At 39.2% G+C, this 20368-nt stretch overlaps 1 protein-coding gene across 4 annotated transcripts in view; it reads right to left on the bottom strand.

Annotated features, from left to right (window-relative positions):
- The window catches only part of fal (falten), a 641611-nt gene that overhangs the window by 319224 nt on the left and 302019 nt on the right, over window positions 1–20368 (bottom strand). For all 4 annotated transcript variants that reach the window (XM_067141683.2, XM_067141684.2, XM_068226329.1 and 1 more), the window contains one exon: window positions 6462–6635. In XM_067141683.2, coding sequence (XP_066997784.2) covers window positions 6462–6635 — 174 coding nt within the window. The remainder of the gene's footprint in view (window positions 1–6461; window positions 6636–20368) is intronic.

Raw genomic sequence — 20368 nt, forward strand, 5'->3', positions numbered from 1 at the left:
TGAAGTGAAGCACCGCTCACACAGGTGTGTAAAGTATTTATAACAAAGGTACGTGCTGTCATATACATATTACAACATTCAGTCATTGACGTATATTTTGTGAGAAATAAAGGATGTCCATAAAAATATAAAGGTTAGATTAAGATGATACGGTATGAAAAGTAAAAGGCATGTTTCGCTAATATTTCACGTTTGATGCAACATTATATAAACAGTAATCTTATTCTTACATTGTCATACCTTGGATGGCTACGACAGCTGTGAAGCACGGCAGACAAGGTGCTCTTTCTGTCCTCAATGTTGTGGGTCTGAATCCCCTCCTTGGGACAGAATTACACTTTTTGCGCATATGGAAGAACTTGAGTGAAAACTAATCATGTACACAAATAAATGTATACATTTTACTATGCAGTGATGTTAATTATCCGATTGCGTGAAATATATCAAAATCAAAAATATTTCTTCTATGGCTCGGGATGTCAAGATGTAAAAAAGGAAAATATTAAAACTTATTTTACCACCTATTCAATACTTGCAGTGTCAAGATGTATCCTTACCAAATTTCAGATCAATCAGTCCAGTAGTTTTCGAGCCTGTCCGGAACAATAAAACAGACACCATCTCATTTTTAGTAATAGTATAGATGACTCGAATGAACTGACGACATATGTGTCAGCAAGTGAAGACAAAATATCATAAATTTTTTATGTTACAACCATTCAAGAATGTAACTATTTTGACACTTGTAATGTTAAGACAATATACTTTGTTTTCCTTTTTGTGTATTTATATGGCTTAAGCAACACATTTTAGTAGACAATTAGTTTATTCTGAGGAGGCATTTGTAATGAATCACTGCACAAACACAAATTCTGACTATCTCAAAAATACTGTACTGTCCAGTGTACTACTATTTATTACACATCCTTCTCATGTTTTCTGGGTTTCAAGCAAAGCTTGACGTTATCTTTTGAAGCAGCTCGAGCCGGACTCAAGCACATCACTAGTTTTAAATGATCAGCTGGAACATACATACATACATTATCATTATAGACTGTTATCCCTTTCAACATTCAGTCTGCAAGCCTCTGTGAATTTACTAAACGTCGCCACAATCCTCGGTTTGCAACTAGTGTTGTGGCCTCATTTAGTTCTATACCTCGTATCTTTAAATCGTTAGAAACCGAGTCTAACCATCATCATCTCGGTCTACCTCTACTTCTCTTACCCTCCATAACAGAGTCCATTATTCTCCTAGGTAACCTATCCTCCATTCGCCTCACATGACCCCACCACCGAAGCCGGTTTATGCATACAGCTTCATCCATAGAGTTCATTCCTAAATTAGCCTTCTTCTCATTTCGAATACCCTCCTGCCACTGTTCCCACCTGTTTGTACCAGCAATCAATCTTGCTATTTTTATGTCTTACTAACTTATGAATAAGATATCCTTAGTCCACCTAGCTTTCGCTCCCGTAAAGCAAAGTTGGTCTGAAATCAGACCGATGTAAAGATAGTTTCGTCTGGGAGCTGACTTCCTTCTTACAGAATACTGTTGATCGCAACTGCGAACTCACTGCATTAGCTTTACGACACCTTGATTCAATCTCGCTTAATATATTACCATCCTGGGAGAACACACAACCTAAATACTTGAAATTATGGACCTGTTCTAGCTTTGTATCACCAATCTGACATTCAGTTCTGTTGAATTTCTTACCTACTGACATCAATTTAGTCTTCGAGAGGCTAATTTTCATACCATACTCATTGCACCTATTTTCAAGTTCCAAGATATTAGACTGCAGGTTTTCGGCACAATCTGCCATTAAGACCAAGTCGTCAGCATAGGCCAGACTGCTTACTACATTTCCACCCAACTGAATCCCTCCCTGCCATTTTATACATTTCAGCAGATGATCCATGTAAACTACGAACAGCAGAGGTGAAAGATTGCAGCCTTGTCTAACCCCTGTACGTACCCTGAACCAAGAACTCATTCTACCATCAATTCTCACTGAAGCCCAATTGTCAACATGAATGCCTTTGATTGATTTTAATAATCTATCTTTAATTCTATAGTCCCCCAGTATAGCGAACACCTTTTCCCTCGGTAACCTGTCATATTCTTTCTCTAGATCTACAAAACAAACACAACTGCCTATTCCTCTCGTAGCATTTTTCAATTACCTGGCGCATACTGAAAATCTGATTCTGACAGCCTCTCTGTGGTCCAAAACCACACTGGTTTTCATCCAAATTCCTCTCAACGACTGATCGCACCCTCCCTTCCAAGATGCCAGTGAATACTTTGCCTGGTATACTACAAAAAAAAAAAAAAAAATGTAAATTTTGGCAGATCCTTCCAAAGCCCTTCTAAATTGCAAACCCCCTAATGACCAACTCACTTTTGAAACATCAGAATCAAATCCAAATTCAGAACCTCAAAAAACAGAAGTTGAATAAATAATACAAAAGTTATAAAAACAAAGTTGCAGGGGAAGATGGTATAATTGCCAAAATATGGGAACTAGGTGGCAGAAATCTTGCTCAGAAAATCTATAAGATTCTTATAGATATCTAGACCAGTGAAACAAATCCTGAAGACTAGAAGTGTGCAATAACTCACCCATTACATAAGAAAGGGGATAAAACTGACATAAATAACTACAGAGGTATTTCCCCAATCACCTGCAAAATTCTTTCAAAACTCCTACTCAAGAGACTTGAAGTGGAAACAGATTATTTGATTGGAGAATATCAGGCAGGATTCAGAAAAGGCAGGTCATGCACAGAACAGATTCTTGACCTCAAGATCATCCTACAAATTTGTAAAAGCAGGCAAATGGTGATTACTTTTGTAGACCTCAAAAAGGCACATGAATCAATCAATAGATAGGCCAGCACTTATCTTGTACTGGAAAAATTCAAAGTAGATAGGAAAACAAGGGAATTAATCATGCAAACACTAACAGGCATCACTTCAAAGGTTAAATTCTTAGGGGAATTGCCTGAACCATTTGATGATGAAACAGGAGTCCGACAAGGAGATGGGTTGTCCCCTCTGTTGTTTAATCTTGTTCTGGGAAAAGTTATTAGGACTTGGGAAAAAGAATTTAAAGGAATAACCCTTGGCAGACTATGTGAAAATAAAATTCATTTACAGTGTTTGACTTCGCTGATAACTTATCAGTGCTGTCCAATGACAGGCAGGAAGTGATTATATCCACTGCCAGAATAGGACTCCAGATCTCGTACCAGAAAACCCATTACACGGAAGGATTTCATCAATACCTAGATGGACATCTAATGAAAACTTATTATGGCAAAGTATCCTAAGTGTCTAAATTCAAATACCTGGCAGATGTCATTCAACCTTCAGGACTGAACTGTGAAGCAAATAAAGAAAGGATCTCTAAACTACAAAGATCATACAGGCTCTCTTGAAACAGTTATAATAAAAAAATCCATATCCCAAAATGAATTAAGACATCACAATACTGTCATCAAGCCTGAAGCATGATATGCATCTGAAACACTGATTATTGGGACAAATCACTGATTGAAGACATAGAAAAATCTTAAGAATTTTTTTTGGACCAATCTGTACAGGGAAAATCTGGATGATAAGGAAATCTTGTGGCTTACATTAACACTCAGAGAAAATCTCCCAAACACATTTAGGAAAAAAGTTTGAAATTTTACGGACATATTCTCAGAAAGATGCCTTTGCTGGTGAGATGTAGTGGTTACAGTGCACTATGTCTTCTGGTATGGGCTATATCAAATTTGTTACTTTCATTGACAAGTCTCAGTCTCATCCTTGGCTTTGACAATATAAAAGTGACTGAGGTATGAGTGATGCTAGTAATACCATTCCTTATGCAGCCAGTCCTTATTATGAATGGTGTGAAAATATTGCTCATAAGGTCAGTTGGTGCATGCATTTCAGTGGGCTACCTCACTCGTCATTTCCCTAGTACACTTCTTCAGTGACACCTAGGCTATTTATGACAGCTGTTGGCGGAGCTGCAGAGGATCAAGCCAGCCTTCGTGCTGAATACCCAACATACATACACATTCCCAGAATGATGGTGATGATGCTTGTTGTTTTAAGGGGACTAACATCTAGGTCATCGGCCCCTGATGGTACAAAATGAAATGGCAAAACAAAAGTTTTAAATCATCCACTGACCAAAATAAAAAATGGCATGAAGAATGAATGGATGGACATTAACCCAAAACAACCAGTGGATCCTACCCAAAAACTACTATAAAGAAACAGCATTACCAACCAAGGAACCACTTCTAAAGCATAATCCTGATGATGATGATGATGATGATGATGATGATGATGATGATGATGATGATGATGATGATGATGCTTGCTGTCCAAAGGGGTCCAAAATCCAGGTCAACGACCCCTCATAATAGCACTTATCGCTAGTAAAGTAGAACCATGGTATTTGTCATTTTGGGGTACTAATCAAAAGTAGCGTGGACTCACGGTGTTCCACATATGATGGTACTACTCACAAGTATTGGACATCGTACAGGTAACGCAAACCTATGGTGTTTCTCACATAATGGCACCACCGATGGTGTTCCTCACTTAGGTGTACTAATCACGGGCGAGGGTAATCCCATGGTGTTCCTCACATAGTGGGTACTAAGTGCAGGCAACCCAGACCCACGGCGCCGCTCATATAGTGGTACTAATCACAGGCAATGCCCAGACCCATGGTGTTGCTCATGTGGGTATGACTCACGGGTACTGGAAACCTACAGTGAACCTCTCTCTGCTGTTACTAATCACAAACCTATTTCATATGTAATATAGTGGTACTACTCGCAAGTACAGGCAACCCATGGTGTTCCCCGCATGATGGTACAAATCAAAAGTAGTTTCATGGTTTTAATTCAATCCCCTGGTCGCCCCTTTTAGTCACCTCTCACGACAGGCAGGGAATACCGTGGGTGTATTTTTCGTCTGTGTCCCCCACCCACAGGGGGTTAGAGAGAGAGAAGAAAGAAGGGATCCATCACTTCAAAAAATGAAGTAACGGACGATGAAAGGCAAGGGCCATGAAGGGCGTTAAAATGAAAGACTCCCTAGGCCTCGAATGCTCTAATACCATCGGGGGTGGAAAAGAACAAGAGTTGACTAAGGGTGGTCGGACAGGATAGACGAAAGTGAAGAGCCTGGCACAAGTAAGTGGAAGCAATGCCAAAACTCAGCTAAGGGCCCCGTGGTCGCCAATCCACACTCCCAAGTTGAGAGCCCCTTGGGCCCCTTGTAGTCGCCTCTTACGACAGGCAGGGGATACCACGGGTGTATTCTACATGTGCGTCCTCCACCCACAGTGGGTAGTGTGTTTGGTCCACGAGAGGTATTTTATTTCCTCAAGTCCGCTGGAAAGCCGGTTAGGACCCCCCTATTTGCCATCTGGGACATGCCACGTGAGAGTATCACCTCTACCCTGCTACGCCAGCATAGTAGGTTCGTGGATTCTCAGAATGAGTCATCAGAGAAATGAAAGCAAAAAATGAAATGAAAGTAAAAAACAACTGGCTGCTCAGTTGGAAAAGATCTTCAGGAAATAGGCATCACAGATGGCATTGTATTAGATAGATCTAAGATCAGAAAATTATTCGACAATTACCGCCATACACTCCATCCAAGCACTACCACCATCAAACCATGGTCAGAAGATCGCAAGAAAAGCCACAGCTAGGAGAGGAAGAAATTTTGGGAAATGAAAAAGGCAACGACATCAGCTAAATAAGTTCAATCGTGCCCTACAGTCAGGCATAAGAAAGAAAGAATGGTATGATTCGAGTTCCAGAGAACTGTAGATACACAAATTTTAAGGGGAAGATAAACAGTAATTTAAAAACAAATATTCTGAGATGCTTTCAGGATGGGAGCAAAATGATAAACTCATTACTGAAAAACCTGAGTAAGGTTTAGGAAATTTTTAGACAAGCAGGTATAATATAATCAAGTATAAATTGGAAGAATATGGCTTTGTGCTACACTGAAACCCATATGCTGGATGCTTAATGGGCTCTTAATCGCCGATAGCTGAATTTGCTGGGGAAGGACTGGATATCATGCAGTCGCATAATGAATCTCTTACAAGTCAGTTCTTAGGCTGTGTATCCTTAGTATTAGAATAGCATAAACAGAACTTGGTACAATTAACCTTTTAGAGTTGCCATATGTCAGAAATAGTCTATTCCTTCAAGTCAGTTCTTAGGCTGTGTATCCTTAGTATTAGAATAGCATAAACAGAACTTGGTACAATTAACCTTTTAGAGTTGCCATATGTCAGAAATAGTCTATTCCTTCAAAAACATCAACTGGGAGTAATGTCTTACATTTCACGATTAACAGAACAAATTTTTGACAAAATACAACTTTTCATTTCTAGTCATATATAAAATTAAGAGCACATACCTCAAATAAAAACTCGTGACCATCATGAACTATATTTGATGATGTCCTTTTACCCAGAATAAGATCCTTTATGAATTGTTTATGTTCATCATTCAGATTTTCCTTTGTCAGAGCATTAAGCACTTTCTCTTCTTTAAAAATTAAGTCAAGCAACTCAGAAGAGCTTCTTTCATGCTGAAAGAAACAAACATACATAAATATTCCCTTAGTAGTGACAGAAGAAAATCAATCCATCCATCAATCAATCAACCAATCAATCAAAATGTTCCTAATATATAACTACCTCCAACTCTCAACCTTAAATTAACAAGACATATAAATCCATGGTAACAAGTGTAGTTAAGTTATATATGAGAATGTATTCTTTAGGATGAGAAGTACAAACAGTTCCTGTTCATGAAGCATGAAAGATGATATTAATATAACCAGGAATAAAATAAAATTCTGACAGAAGCAAACAGATGAAATCTGAAATAGTAAAAATAGATGTTATAGAAAAGATACTTGACTAACAAACTTTCACAATGTTTTTCATTACATAAAAATAAAGTTGAGAAATAAATAAAGAAATAAAGGGCTCAATGAAAGAAATACATATTTTGCACTACACTATTCATGTTTTTCTCATTTAAAGTATCTCATTTCTTGTACATGCTGTGCACTTTTGGACATAAAAACTGATCTATGGAAAAAGATAGGACATCATTTATTGTCTAATATAGATATTAAACTATTTTGCTTTGACAGAAGTTATGTTAAAGCCTTTGTCAGTGAATGATTAGTAAATGAATATCTAGCCCTTTCCTAGTCCATCGTAGCTGTTAAAACCTATCTGTGTTGGTACGACATAAAGCAACTAAAAAAAAAATTCCTCCCATTTTCAGTATAGCAAGATCACAGAAAAGGACATTTGAGGAGTGATATAGCCAGGTTCATTTTCTCCTTTTGTGTCCATCCAGTGTTCCTAGTCATTTATCACCTGTACTCATTCTATTTGCCTCTTCCATTTTCCTGTGTTTTGTCTGGGTTCCTTCTTATCCTACAATTCTCACATCAAGACTGAAAATCTGTCAAGATGGCTTTTCATCAGTGTTGAAGCCAGCTCCTTCATGAAGCTGGGAAGCAGAAATGATCTCACTGGGGGGCTGAGAAGAAATGGATGTAGAAGAACTGGGATTGATGGGAAGAGAGCCTGTCTGTCTGAAGACAGGCAGTGTATGAAGATGTGGATATTGTCCTTGTCCTTTTGAGTTTTCATGCTTTTCATTGTCTTTTTTCTATCTCTCTCTCTTGCAACGCTGACCTGTCATTGTGTTTGACCAATTATGTGTTCTATTTAAGTTCTTATCTTTCTATACATGACTTGTTCAGTAACCTTATTGGAACACTTTAACCTTCTACGGACGTATGTCAATATATAATCTACAAGCGTAATATCTTTCCACAGTCAGTTGTTGATACATATAATACCAATATAAATGGTCCGTTATTGGACATCATAAATTTTCCAGCGAACTAACTCATTCCTGGTTGCCAGCATTTTTGCCCCATTGTGCTAAGCTGGGCTCATCAGTTGGTAAATAGCACACCCACCAAGACGCATGGCTAGTGCATACCATGGATAGGCTACTTCGAGGCTGCCCAGGCATCATTTTTTGGTAATGAGACAAAGTCTCTCATAGTGCATTGGCACTGCTGGTGGCTCCAAGCAGACTATGCAATAATAATAATAATAATAATAATAATAATAATAATAATAATAATAATAGAACCAAAGTGATTATTTTTTACTATTTTTTTGACAATGAGTAGTTTGGCATAATTTGCTAGGAATAGAAATGAGTGTTTTCAGTGCATATCAATTTTGTATTAGATTGAAATGATAATACGTAAAACCGTTACATTTTATGAACTTGCTTGTTTACTTCAAAACATATACATCCTGTCTGCAGAAATTTCTTGGATCCATACTGTCCTCTTATGTGTACCGCATCAGTAATGCCCCAAGCTACTCAGTAGATCCCAAGATGTGCTCAATCCGTGGCATAAAAATACGCCAACATTTATTTATACCTTGGTAAAGTTATAAGTGGTGGGGAACATATATTACTAATAGTATACATAATGATACGCAGACGATGATGTAAGATTGACGAAAATATTTATTAATCTAAGACATGTAATTTAAAAACCTGATCAGAAAAAACAAACTTACATATGAAAAATGACCTTCGAAAATATTTCTCATGATAGAGTTCATGCAGATGCAAGCTCTATGCACTCATACATGCATTTAAACATTAATAAATTGGGCTTGAATTAACACACGTCAATGTTACACTTGGCAACTACTTACATTATTTAAGCGTTTGAATAAATAATCATGTTCCATGTCTGTTCATAACATTGCAGTGGAATGCTAGCCATAAATATACGTAATCTCTTCTGGAAATTCCTAGTAGTATAACTATACACAATAATCAAGTAGATTAGACAGTACAATAATACACAACTCCTGCTGGAGTAAACAAATATAAATTGCTTGTGGATTGGAACTTCATACAACAAAATACATACCAATGAAACATAACAAGAAATAATTGCATACATGGTGTCAAATTTTTTCGAAACACAATAAAGCAAGCAACTTTTACACCAACAACATTCTCGACTTTCCATGAAAGGAAATAGACTAAAATTCAATCACTTTCAACTTGCTTCCTGAAATAAATGACATAACGCTTAAAATAAAATGACACACTGTTGGCTTAAATACACTCATAATTTCAACGTTGTTTCATGCAATAAATGACATGACACATCACTACGGTAGCATCAGCAAACAAGATGAAAGATCTCCATTACAGCTCCATATCTGCAAGTCCAGTCTGCAACACTCATACTGATGGCTTCTTTCTTGCATCTCATGCCCACTCGTATATACACAGTTATTTCCTGGAGTGCCTAGACTAAGCAGCACTAACAGTGAATTGCCTGCACTCCACAACCTGTATGACATAACAACATAGCTGAATGGATGCTACTCGTTATCTTTTGACATGCTGAACAAGTTCCTTCTTATCTCCCCAAACAAGTGTCTCATTTACATAATATGAAACTGGCAGTTGAATTCCAATCCCCGAAGTCCACAACTAATTTGTGTGCCAATTTTAACTGACATGCCACGTCACATTAATATTTACAAAGTTCAAATTCCCTCGTAAAAGTTTTTGACTGACGGATATCTCTGCACTCCTCATACCAAGCTAAATGAAGTTCTGACTGCTTATGCATTATTAAATATCTGCCTCTTATTAATTGTACATTAACTGTACTGTAGTTCAAAAACAAAGCCATAGTTCTGTCTCTCACACAAAATCTACAGCTCCCATGTTAAATATTCAATCATTCTCATGATAATTAAGTTATCATGTGGTAAAGTTCTTGTGTTATACTAATGCTGAATATTACAGTCATATGAACCAAGTCAAAGACTTCTCCTCACGTTCACGCCGAAAGTATAAGACGAAAACACTCTTCACAAAATAAGACATAAGACACTCTCTGGATCAAAGAATATGACTTTCTCCTTATCATGAGATGCTCTCTCACCTCACGTTCATGCTTTCATCACGCTCGATAGGGCACCAATCATGTCCTGGTCCAGTCATTTAAGTCTCTCCAGTTTCTTCTAAATTCAGTCGCTCCACTTTCTGTGCCAATCACTTCAAGTTCCACCCACAATTAGCCTCACGCCACGCGTCAGGCATGCGTTGTTAACAAGCGACACACATGTTCCATTGCCATCCAAGGCTTCTCATCTTGCTTCAGATATAGCCACCTTGTGGTCATGCTGGCTCAAACAGTGGTTCCCTAGGGCCTTTCTCTTGTAACAGATATACCCTCGCCTAATCCTTTCATTAGACAGCTGGCACCATTTACATCCTGTCAACTTATACCATTTGCTACAGATTGAAATTTAAAATTATGAGGGCTACTGTTCAAATGTACTGGTAATTTATCATCCAGTTTTGCCGTATTAATCAGCACGAGCACTGAATAAGGGCTCAATATGTCTACAAAGGGTTAAACCAATTTTCATAAACTGTGTTCGAATACTTATTTGCTGGAGAGCAATGCTTAACATCTAGTGTTTGTGTTTAAAAACGACAACACAGCAACGATAATGATGGCAAGGAAATAATGAAACAGTTCCAAAAGAAAAATGAAGAAATCGCTTCCAGACTCATAAATGCACACATTGAAATCACCATAATTTAATTCCAACACTTTAAACTAAATTTTTTCTCTTTTCTTTGGAGGACCTACTTGATCAATAGTGGCATATGAACAGATTATCAACAGCTATATAGTGCACGTGTATACTCTACCATTCCCACAGTTACCATAAACCCCTGTCCGGTATTCTGGATGACCACAAGGGTCCAGAAGAAACTGGCACAAATACAAATACAAATACAAGCAAATACGTAGGTGGATCAAAAGGTTGGTTACACTAACGCGCTGCAGCAGCGCGCTGTGTGTTGCAAACGTGGGCACAGCGGAGAAAGGGACAGGCATGCCCACACGTCTGTTAGGCAGGTCGCTGTTGTGTCTCGTCTAGTATTGTGTGAATAGCGGCCAAATGCAATGGTGCGTCAACTGGACATTCACTCCAAATATAAGGTGCGTGCGATAATCCGATTCCCACGGGCCAAAAGGAAGAATTGCATGGACATTCATCGTGAAATTAGTGCTGTGTATGGGGAGCGGGCCATTTCCCGGCAAGATATCGTAAAGTGGTGTCAGCAATTCGAAGCCAGACGCACGGATATCATGGACAACCATCGCGAAGGCAGGCCCGCAACGTCCAGGACCCGTGCAAAGATCAACAGTGTGAATGCGATCATTAGACAGAACCGGCGCATTAAACTGAGAGAAATCGCGACGGAGCTGAACATGTCGTATGGCAGTGTGTTCGCCATTGTTCACAAGGACCTTGGATATCGTAAGCTGTGTCAAAGATGGGTCCCACGTCTTCTCACCGATGAGCACAAGGAACAACATTTCCAATCCTCCCTGGCATTTTTGCAATGCTATAACGCAGACGGTAACAGGTTTCTGCGGCGAATCGTCACAGGTGACGAAATGTGGGTCCACCACTTCACCCCCGAAACGAAGCAAACATCAATGGAATGGGTTCACCCCTCATCACCACAACGAAAGAAAGCCAAGGTTCAACCTTCAGCCGGTAAGGTTATGGCGACAGTGTTCTATGACATGGAGGGTTTGCTGCACGTGGAATTCATGCCAAAGGAACGACGATCAACGTGGCGTCGTATTGTCGAACGTTGCATCGGTTGCGTAAAGCGATTAAAGAGAAGCGCCGGGGGAAATTGAGTGCCGGTGTGATTTTGTTGCACAATAACACAACACCTCACAAGGCCCGCCAAACAAGAGAACTGCTGCAGCGTTTCAAGTGGGAGGTCTGGCAACATCCACCCTACAGTCCCAACCTAGCGCCATGTGACTTTCATCTGTTCGGTAAGCTCAAAACAGAGCTCGATGGTCAACGTTTCCAGACCGATGAGGAGGTGAAGGCCATTGTCTCCGAGTGGTTGCAGAATGCTGGAGGAAATTTCTATGCATCCGGCATCGACAAGTTGGTTGTGTGTTCACAGAAATGTTTGGAGTCTCTTGGAAACTATGTGGAAAGTGACGTTACAGTGTATGTCATTATAGTCGTGTTGCTGTTGTATAGGTGGTGTAATAAATGGCCATACTGATCTGCCCTTGTACCTAAAATTACATTCCCCACTTATAATCTAATGGCAACATCTTAGATGTGAAGCTTCCACGGTATGTAGAGTAATTTAGTTCTTCTTCAGTGTTGAATTAGTTGATTGTTTTCTGTACATTCCGTACAGTTTGCCAACGTTTCAAATACATTACAGTATTCTTTGTCAAGGCAACTAAAATACCCCTACTCGATCCAAGGTAATCAGACACCCAGGCGCTAATAGACTACGAGTAAATTATTGTGCAGGCCTTTAAATAGCTCTTCCTCTCACTATCTCACTGAAGAAAAATCTGAGAGGCTATCAAAATTAAGGAACACCCAAACAATATGAATTAAGAGGAAGGATACAAAGTCAGCAATTCTTGGATGCCTATTATACATAGATTATAATATGCTGTTTTCTGACCCTTCATTTTCACTGCTCTTATAACCTCATCCATTACAGTAATGAAGAGAAGTGGTGATAGACAACTTCCTTGTTTGACTCCGCTCTTTTTTTCAAAACAGTTTGACCTCCATCCTTGAATTTGCACACAGCTATTTGTCTCTCAATATAGTTGTTTTACTCAACCTATAATCTCATCTGGCACTTCTGTACGTCTCAGACATTCCCATATGTGCTTATGTGGTACATGATCATATGGCTTCTCAATATCCAAGAATACAACGATAACTGTTCTATACTTATCCCAGTATTTTTCAAAGAGCATTCTTGTTGAAAAATGAGGTCTAGCACTGATCTGTATGCTCTAAATCCATGTTATTCTTCCTCAAGTTTAGGTTCAAATATTTTTCTGATTTTTCTCTAAAGGATGGTCTCATATATTTTTAACCCATGAGATAGAAGGGTTACACCTCTATACTTGTTGCACTTCTTTCGGTCACCTTTCTTCCCAAATTTTATTTCCTACTCTGTATAACTTTTGTGTGGTTCATGGTGTGGGTTACTGCAGTCACGTCCTAGTTCATGAAACATGGGCAACGGCTGAGTGGCCTAGTAAGTGGTCCTGAGATTCGGGATACCAGTTGCTATGTAATGGGAGTGGGCATCTCGGACATACTGTGAGACATGGCCCTCCTTGTGCTCACGCGGCTAGGACTATACAATTCACCCGTGGTCCATAACCCGTTAGAGGAGAGATCCTCACTTGGACTATGTATAAGTAGGGTAGCATCCTGCTTCATGAATTTACCGAGCTCAGAACATTTTAAGCAAGCCTCGGACCTATGGGAGTAATGGAGTCCCACTCCCATTTGACAGGCGAGGGACTCCTTGGAAACAACTTGGCGAAAGAAATGGAATTCGATGGGGAGCTATCAATATTAATAGGGCTTACTGAAGAAAGAAAGTAGAACTGGCTGAGTCAGCAACGAGGATGCATCTGGATGGGCTAGAAGTAGGTGATATTCGGGTAAGGGGAGATAACGAGGAAGAGATAGGAGACTATAAAGTGGACTTGACGGGTGTTAGAAAGGGAAGGGCAGAGTCTGGGGTAGGGCTCTTTATCAGGAATACCATTGCACGCAACATAGTTTCTGTTAGGCACGTAAATGAGTGAATGATGTGGGTAGATTTGGCAGTTGGAGGAATTAGGACTAGAATTGTCTCCGTGTATTCACCATGTGAGGGTGCAGATGAGGATGAAGTTAAGTTTTATGAAGCATTGAGTGACATCGTGGTCAGGGTCAACAGCAAGGATAGAATAGTGCTAATGGGCAATTTCAATGCGAGAGTTGGGAATAGAACTGAAGGATATGAAAGGGTGATTTGTAAATGTGGGGAAGATATGGAAGCTAATGGGAATGGGAAGCATTCACTGGACTTCTGTCCTAGTATGGGTTTAACAGTTACGAATACATTCTTCAAGCATAACGCTATTCACTGCTACACAAGCATAACGCTATTCACTGCTACACATGGGAGGCTAGAGGTACCAGATCCATAATAGACTATATCTTAACCGACTTCGAATTCAAGAAATCTGTTAGGAATGTACGAGTTTTCCAGGGATTTTTCAATGATACAGACCTGTAGTGAACTAAGTATCTCTAGGCCTAGGGTAGAGAAAGTGAAATCTGTCTACAAACGAATAAGGGTAGAAAATCTCCAGGACGAGGAAATTAGACAGGAGTACATGGATATGATTAGTGAGAAATTTCGAACAGTGGACAGTAAGCAGGTTCAGGATATAGAATGTGAATGGATGGCATACAGGGATGCTGTAGTAGAAACAGCAAGGGAATGCCTAGGAACAACTGTATGTAAAGATGGGAAAAGGCGAACATCATTGTGGAATGATGAAGTGAGAGCAGCTTGTAACATAAAAAGAAGGCTTATCAGAAATGGCTCCAAACAAGGGCCGATGCAGACAGGGATTTGTACGTAGATAAAAGAAAGAGAGCGACACAAATGGTTGTTGAATCCAAAACGAAGTCGTCGGAAGATTTTGGTAATAACCTGGAAAGGCTAGGTCAAGCAGCAAGGAAACCTTTCTGGACAGTAATAAAGAATCTTAGGAAGAGAGGGAAAAAGGCAATGAACAATGTTTTGAGTAATTCAGGTGAACTCATAATAGATCCCAGGGAATCACTGGAGAGGTGGAGGGAATTTTTGAACATCTTCTCAATGTAAAAGGAAATCATCCTGGTGGTGTTGCGAACAGCCAAGCTCATGGGGAGGAGGAAAATTATGTTGGTGAAATTACGCTTGAGGAAGTGGAAAGGATGGTAAATAAACTCCATTGTCATAAAGCAGCAGAAATAGATGAAATTAGACCTGAAATGGTGAAGTATAGTAGGAAGGCAGGGATGAAATGGCTTCATCGAGTAGTAAAATTAGCATGGAGTGTTGGTAAGATACCTTCAGATTGGACAAAAGCAGTAATTGCACCTATCTATAAGCAAGGGAACAGGAAGGATTGCAACAAATATCGAGGTATCCCATTGATTAGTATACCAGGCAAAGTATTCACTCGCATCTTGGAAGGGAGGGTGCAATCAATCGTTGAGAGGAATTTGGATGAAAACCAGTGTGGTTTCAGACCACAGAGAGGCTGTCAGGATCAGATTTTCAGTATGCGCCAGGTAATTGAAAAATGCTACGAGAGGAATAGGCAGTTGTGTTTATGTTTCGTAGATCTAGTGAAAGCATATGACAGGGTACCAAGGGAAAAGATGTTCGCTATACTGGGGGACTATGGAATTAAAGGTAGATTATTAAAATCAATCAAAGGCATTTATGTTGACAATTGGGCTTCAGTGAGAATTGATGGTAGAATGAGTTCTTGGTTCAGGGTACTTACAGGAGTTAGACAAGGCTGTAATCTTTCACCTTTGCTGTTTGTAGTTTACATGGATCATATGCTGAAAGGTATAAAATGGCAGGGAGGGATTCAGTTAGGTGGAAATGTAGTAAGCAGTTTGGCCTATGCTGACGACTTGGTCTTAATGGCAGACTGTGCCGAAAGCCTGCAGTCTAATATCTTGGAACTTGAAAATAGGTGCAATGAGTATGGTATGAAAATTAGCCTCTCAGAGACTAAATTCATGTCAGTAGGTAAGAAATTCAACAGAATTGAATGTCAGATTGGTGATACAAAACTAGAACACGTCAATAATTTAAAGTATTTAGGTTGTGTGTTCTCCCAGGATGGTAATATAGTGAGTGAGATTGAATCAAGATGTTGTAAAACTAATGCAGTGAGCTCGCAGTTGCGATCAACAGTATTCTGTAAGAAGGAAGTCAGCCCCCAGATGAAACTATCTTTACATCGGTCTGTTTTCAGACCAACATTGCTTTACGGGAGCGAAAGCTGGGTGGACTCAGGATATTTTAGTAATAAGTTAGAAGTAACAGATATGAAAGTAGCAAGAATGATTGCTGGTACAAACAGTTGGGAACAATGGCAGGAGGGTACTTCGAATGAGGAGATAAAGGCTAATTTAAGAATGAACTTGATGGATGAAGCTGTACGCATAAACCTGCTTTAGTGGTGGAATCATGCGAGGCGAATGGAGGAGGATAGGTTACCTAGGAGAATAATGAACTCTGTTATGGCGGGTAAGAGAAGTAGAGGTAAACCAAGGCGACGATGGTTAGACTCAGTTTCCAATGATTTAAAGATAAGAGGTATAGAACTAAATGAGGCCACAACACTAGTTGCAAATCGAGGATTGTGGCAACGTTTAGTAAATTCACAGAGGCTTGCAGACTGAGCACTGAAAGGCATAACAGTCTATAATGATAATGTATGTATGTATGTATGTATGTATGTATGTATCAGTGGCGGCGCGTTCTACATGTTCAGTGGTTCAGTGAACCCCCTAGAAATAGATAAGTCTAGGTAAAATGATTTGTCAGAGCCTATTCCTTAAATTTGCTCTGTATATCAGCGCGCGTAGCGGTATTTTTGACATCAACACTCTGTTGCTCTCCGGAACCAGCGAAGAGGTTCAATTTCAGGACTGAACGCGCGGGGCCGTGAGACGTAAGGAGGGTGCGCATGGCGAGGGGCTGTGAGGAGCAGGGAAAATATAGCCCAGGAATCGCTGGCAACTGGACCAGCGATAGACACGAGTTACATCGAGCAGTTCCGAAATTAGCCGAAGCATTGTCCGAGCGCGTGGTTATAATTTGCCGAATGTGGTAGGTTTTGAAAGGAATTTAATTTGGCGAATTTGCCTTTCTGATGTAATTAACCGCAATGAGCCAGAATATTTTGCTAACTACGGTTTGTATAGCATCAATAGGCGTAAGTAGCCTAAGTTTATGTAATCAAATGAAACTTTTCATTAGTAATACGTATTTTATGAAAAGTAAACAGCAAAATACATCAACAAGTAAATAACAATAGTCTGCCTAACACGTTCTTGAAGAAGTTATTCCTACGTAAGCAACGTCTTCAAAATGAGGGGAAATTGGATCAGCTTAAAGTAATTGCACCTCATATCCTCTGCCTTTCATTCTTCATTGTTTTGGTAACTTCTTCGAGCTGTAGCCGTGTCTCTGCAAAGCAAAGTCATGTTTCTAATCAAGCAATGTCACTATGTTACATCTATGTAAACATCAAGTAACAACAATAATAATCTGAACACGCTATTTTCCACAGCAGTGACCCCCCAGACGTTTTATCCACGCGCCGCCACTGGTATGTATGTATAACTATTGTATTCCAGGTTCTCCAAGTGCTTTGATCATGTCCACGCTGAACTCATCCAATCCTACAGACTTGTTGTTTTTCATTTTACATATTTCTCTCTCCACTTCCAGCCAGGTCAAACTTTCTACAGTATAATTTATATGGTGTTGAGGGTCATCTTGTGTGTTGTCAGTTGTATTACAGTTCAGTAAGTGATTGAAATATCTACTGAACTCCTGTAATATTTCATTTTCATTTATAGTTACCTCTCCATTTGGAAGCTCTAGTGCATTGATAGTACTATTATAATTTCTTCTGTTTTTAACAATGCTATACAGGAGCTTCTTGTGTTTGTCTTTGCATTTCTGTTTCTCAATGTCAACTCTTTTGACCTGTAACATTTTTTCGCTGTAAAATGTCAGTTTATCCTCAATTTCACTTGGATTTCCTCGACCCTGGCATGGTACAAAGCTCTTCTTGTGCCATTTCTAGCTTTGACAGCAGCTTTTACATCCTCATTCCACTATGCTGTTTCCTTGGATTTCCTTATTTGGCTCTGCCTTCCACATATTGTCTCAGCTGTCTTCACCAATACTCTCCTCAGGTTATCCCATTCCTCGTTTGCAGATCACAGATCTTCTTTTGGTAACATCTTCCAAACATTTTTTCGAAACATATCCTTCACCAGGTGCCTCCGTGGCTCAGGCGGCAGCACGCTGGCCTCTCACTGCTGGATACCGTGGTTCAAAACCTGATCACTCCATGTGAGATTTGTGCTGGACAAAGCAGAGGCAGGACAGGTTTTTCTCTGGGTACTCCGGTTTTTCCTGTCATCTTTCATTTCAGCAACACTCTCCAATATCATTTCATTCCATTAATCATTCATTAATCATTGCCCCAGAGGAGTGCGACAGGATTCGGCAGCCGGCACATTTCATATCCTCGCCGCTAGATGGGGGCTTCATTCATTCCATTCCTGACCCGGTCGGATGACTGGAAACGGGCTGTGCATTTTCATTTTCATTTTCATTTCCTTCACCCTTGGTTCAGAAAGTCTCGAAGTTTATATTTTTGGTGTTCTTTTGTTGTAGACTTTAGGAGGTCTTCTCTTTGTGATATCTGCCACCAACAGCCAGTGGTCTCCATCCAAATTTTCACTAGGAATTACTTTGACATCATTTACAATCTTCCAGACTTCTTAGTCGGCGAGTATAATCGATCACAGTTCCATATTGATCGTCCCAACTATATCTTGTGATTTCAAATTTTCTGATTTTTCTCTCCAGGATGGTCATATATTTTTAACCCATGAGATAGAAGGGTTACACTTCCATAGTTGTTGCACTTCTTTCAGTCACCTTTTTTAAACAGTGGAATAATCACTCCTTGCCTCCAGTCACTGGGGATTTCATTTTCTTCCCAAATTTTATTTAGTACTCTGTATAACCAAGCATTCAACAAGAATGCTCTTTTGAAACATACTGGGATAAGAATAGAACGGTTATAGTTGTATTCTTGGATATTGAGAAGGCATAGATCATGTACCACGTAAGCACATATGGGAATGTCTGAGACGCAAAGAAGTGCCAGATGAGATTATAGGGTGAGTAAAACAACTATATCGAGAGACAAAGAGCTGTGTGCAAATTCAAGGAGGCAGGTCAAACTGTTTTGAAGTTTTGAAGTTTGAAAAGACACTGACCACAAAATTTATAGGTGTCCATGTAGATGAAAAATTAAGATGGGATTGTCACATTAAAAAAAAAGAAGTCTTTGAGTTCTGTTTGCTTTGACTGAAGGATCCTGTTCAAGAGTTGCAATGAAGAATACATTAGAATAGTATATTTTGGATATTTCCATTCAGTCATCTCTTATGTTATTGATCTCTCGGGTAGCTTCAAATCAAATCTTGATGTTATCCTTCAAGTATAGAAATGAGCCATCAGAATTTTATCAAGACGTAACAGGTTAGACCATCATTTAAGAGACTAAGGGTACTCCCAGTACCAAGCATATACATCATGCAATGCATTCTACATGTGAAACAAAATATTGATCGCATCAGAAAGAACTGTGACAATCGCAATTACCAGATATGAACAAGAAATAATACCTTTATCAAGCACAAGAGTAAATGTGAAACATGTACACTCACTTGGAACCATATTATATAATAAAGCTTCCAAATAAGGTTAAGGATACTAGTCCCTTCAGTTTTTTCACCTCAGTGCTAAAAATACACCTGCTGAGTAAATGTTTCTATAGTACTGTTGAATAGGCCTACACGAAGAAGTGCTGGTAATGATGCTATTATTAACTTGTAAACTTATTCTTAATACCTCCTTAATAAGTTTCTATTGTGTCTCCTGTAAATATTGCTAATTGTGCTAGTATTATCTTTTAAACATTTTGAATATCTTGTAAATAGCTTCAAAAAGGGCATTGGTGTCTCACTGGTTATGTTCTTACTGCTAATACCTCCTTCATAGATGTTTATTTTTGTTTCTTTTAAATATGATGTATCACTATAAATTAATATGTGCTGTTCTAATGTCAAGATATTTGTTTATTTATAAAATATTCATCATTGTGCATAGATTATTGTTCATTTTCATTTTCAATTCCTATACTGTTGGCATATTTCATAACATGTAATTGTACAGTTTATGGAAGTTAAATAAATGAATGAAATGAATGAACAGGACAAACCTCAACTTATGTAATAGTATGGGCAATTCCCAGCTACCTGGCTGTGACACATACATTCCAGAATTCTGAAGATGTGCGAGGCTTACATCAGCCAGAGAGAGAAGGCTATTTAAGGGCCAGCGCAATAAGTAATTCCATACAAGGTGCCATACACATGGTAGTGCAAAATATTTAGTAAATCTTTCAAAATAATGGTACAGATGTCATCGATCTCATTTCCAGTGATGCTGAATTCTTTTACGATGGCTACTACGTGCTTG

This window comes from Anabrus simplex, chromosome 2 (assembly GCF_040414725.1).
Source record: "Anabrus simplex isolate iqAnaSimp1 chromosome 2, ASM4041472v1, whole genome shotgun sequence".
In the NCBI taxonomy this organism is placed as follows: domain Eukaryota; kingdom Metazoa; phylum Arthropoda; class Insecta; order Orthoptera; family Tettigoniidae; genus Anabrus; species Anabrus simplex.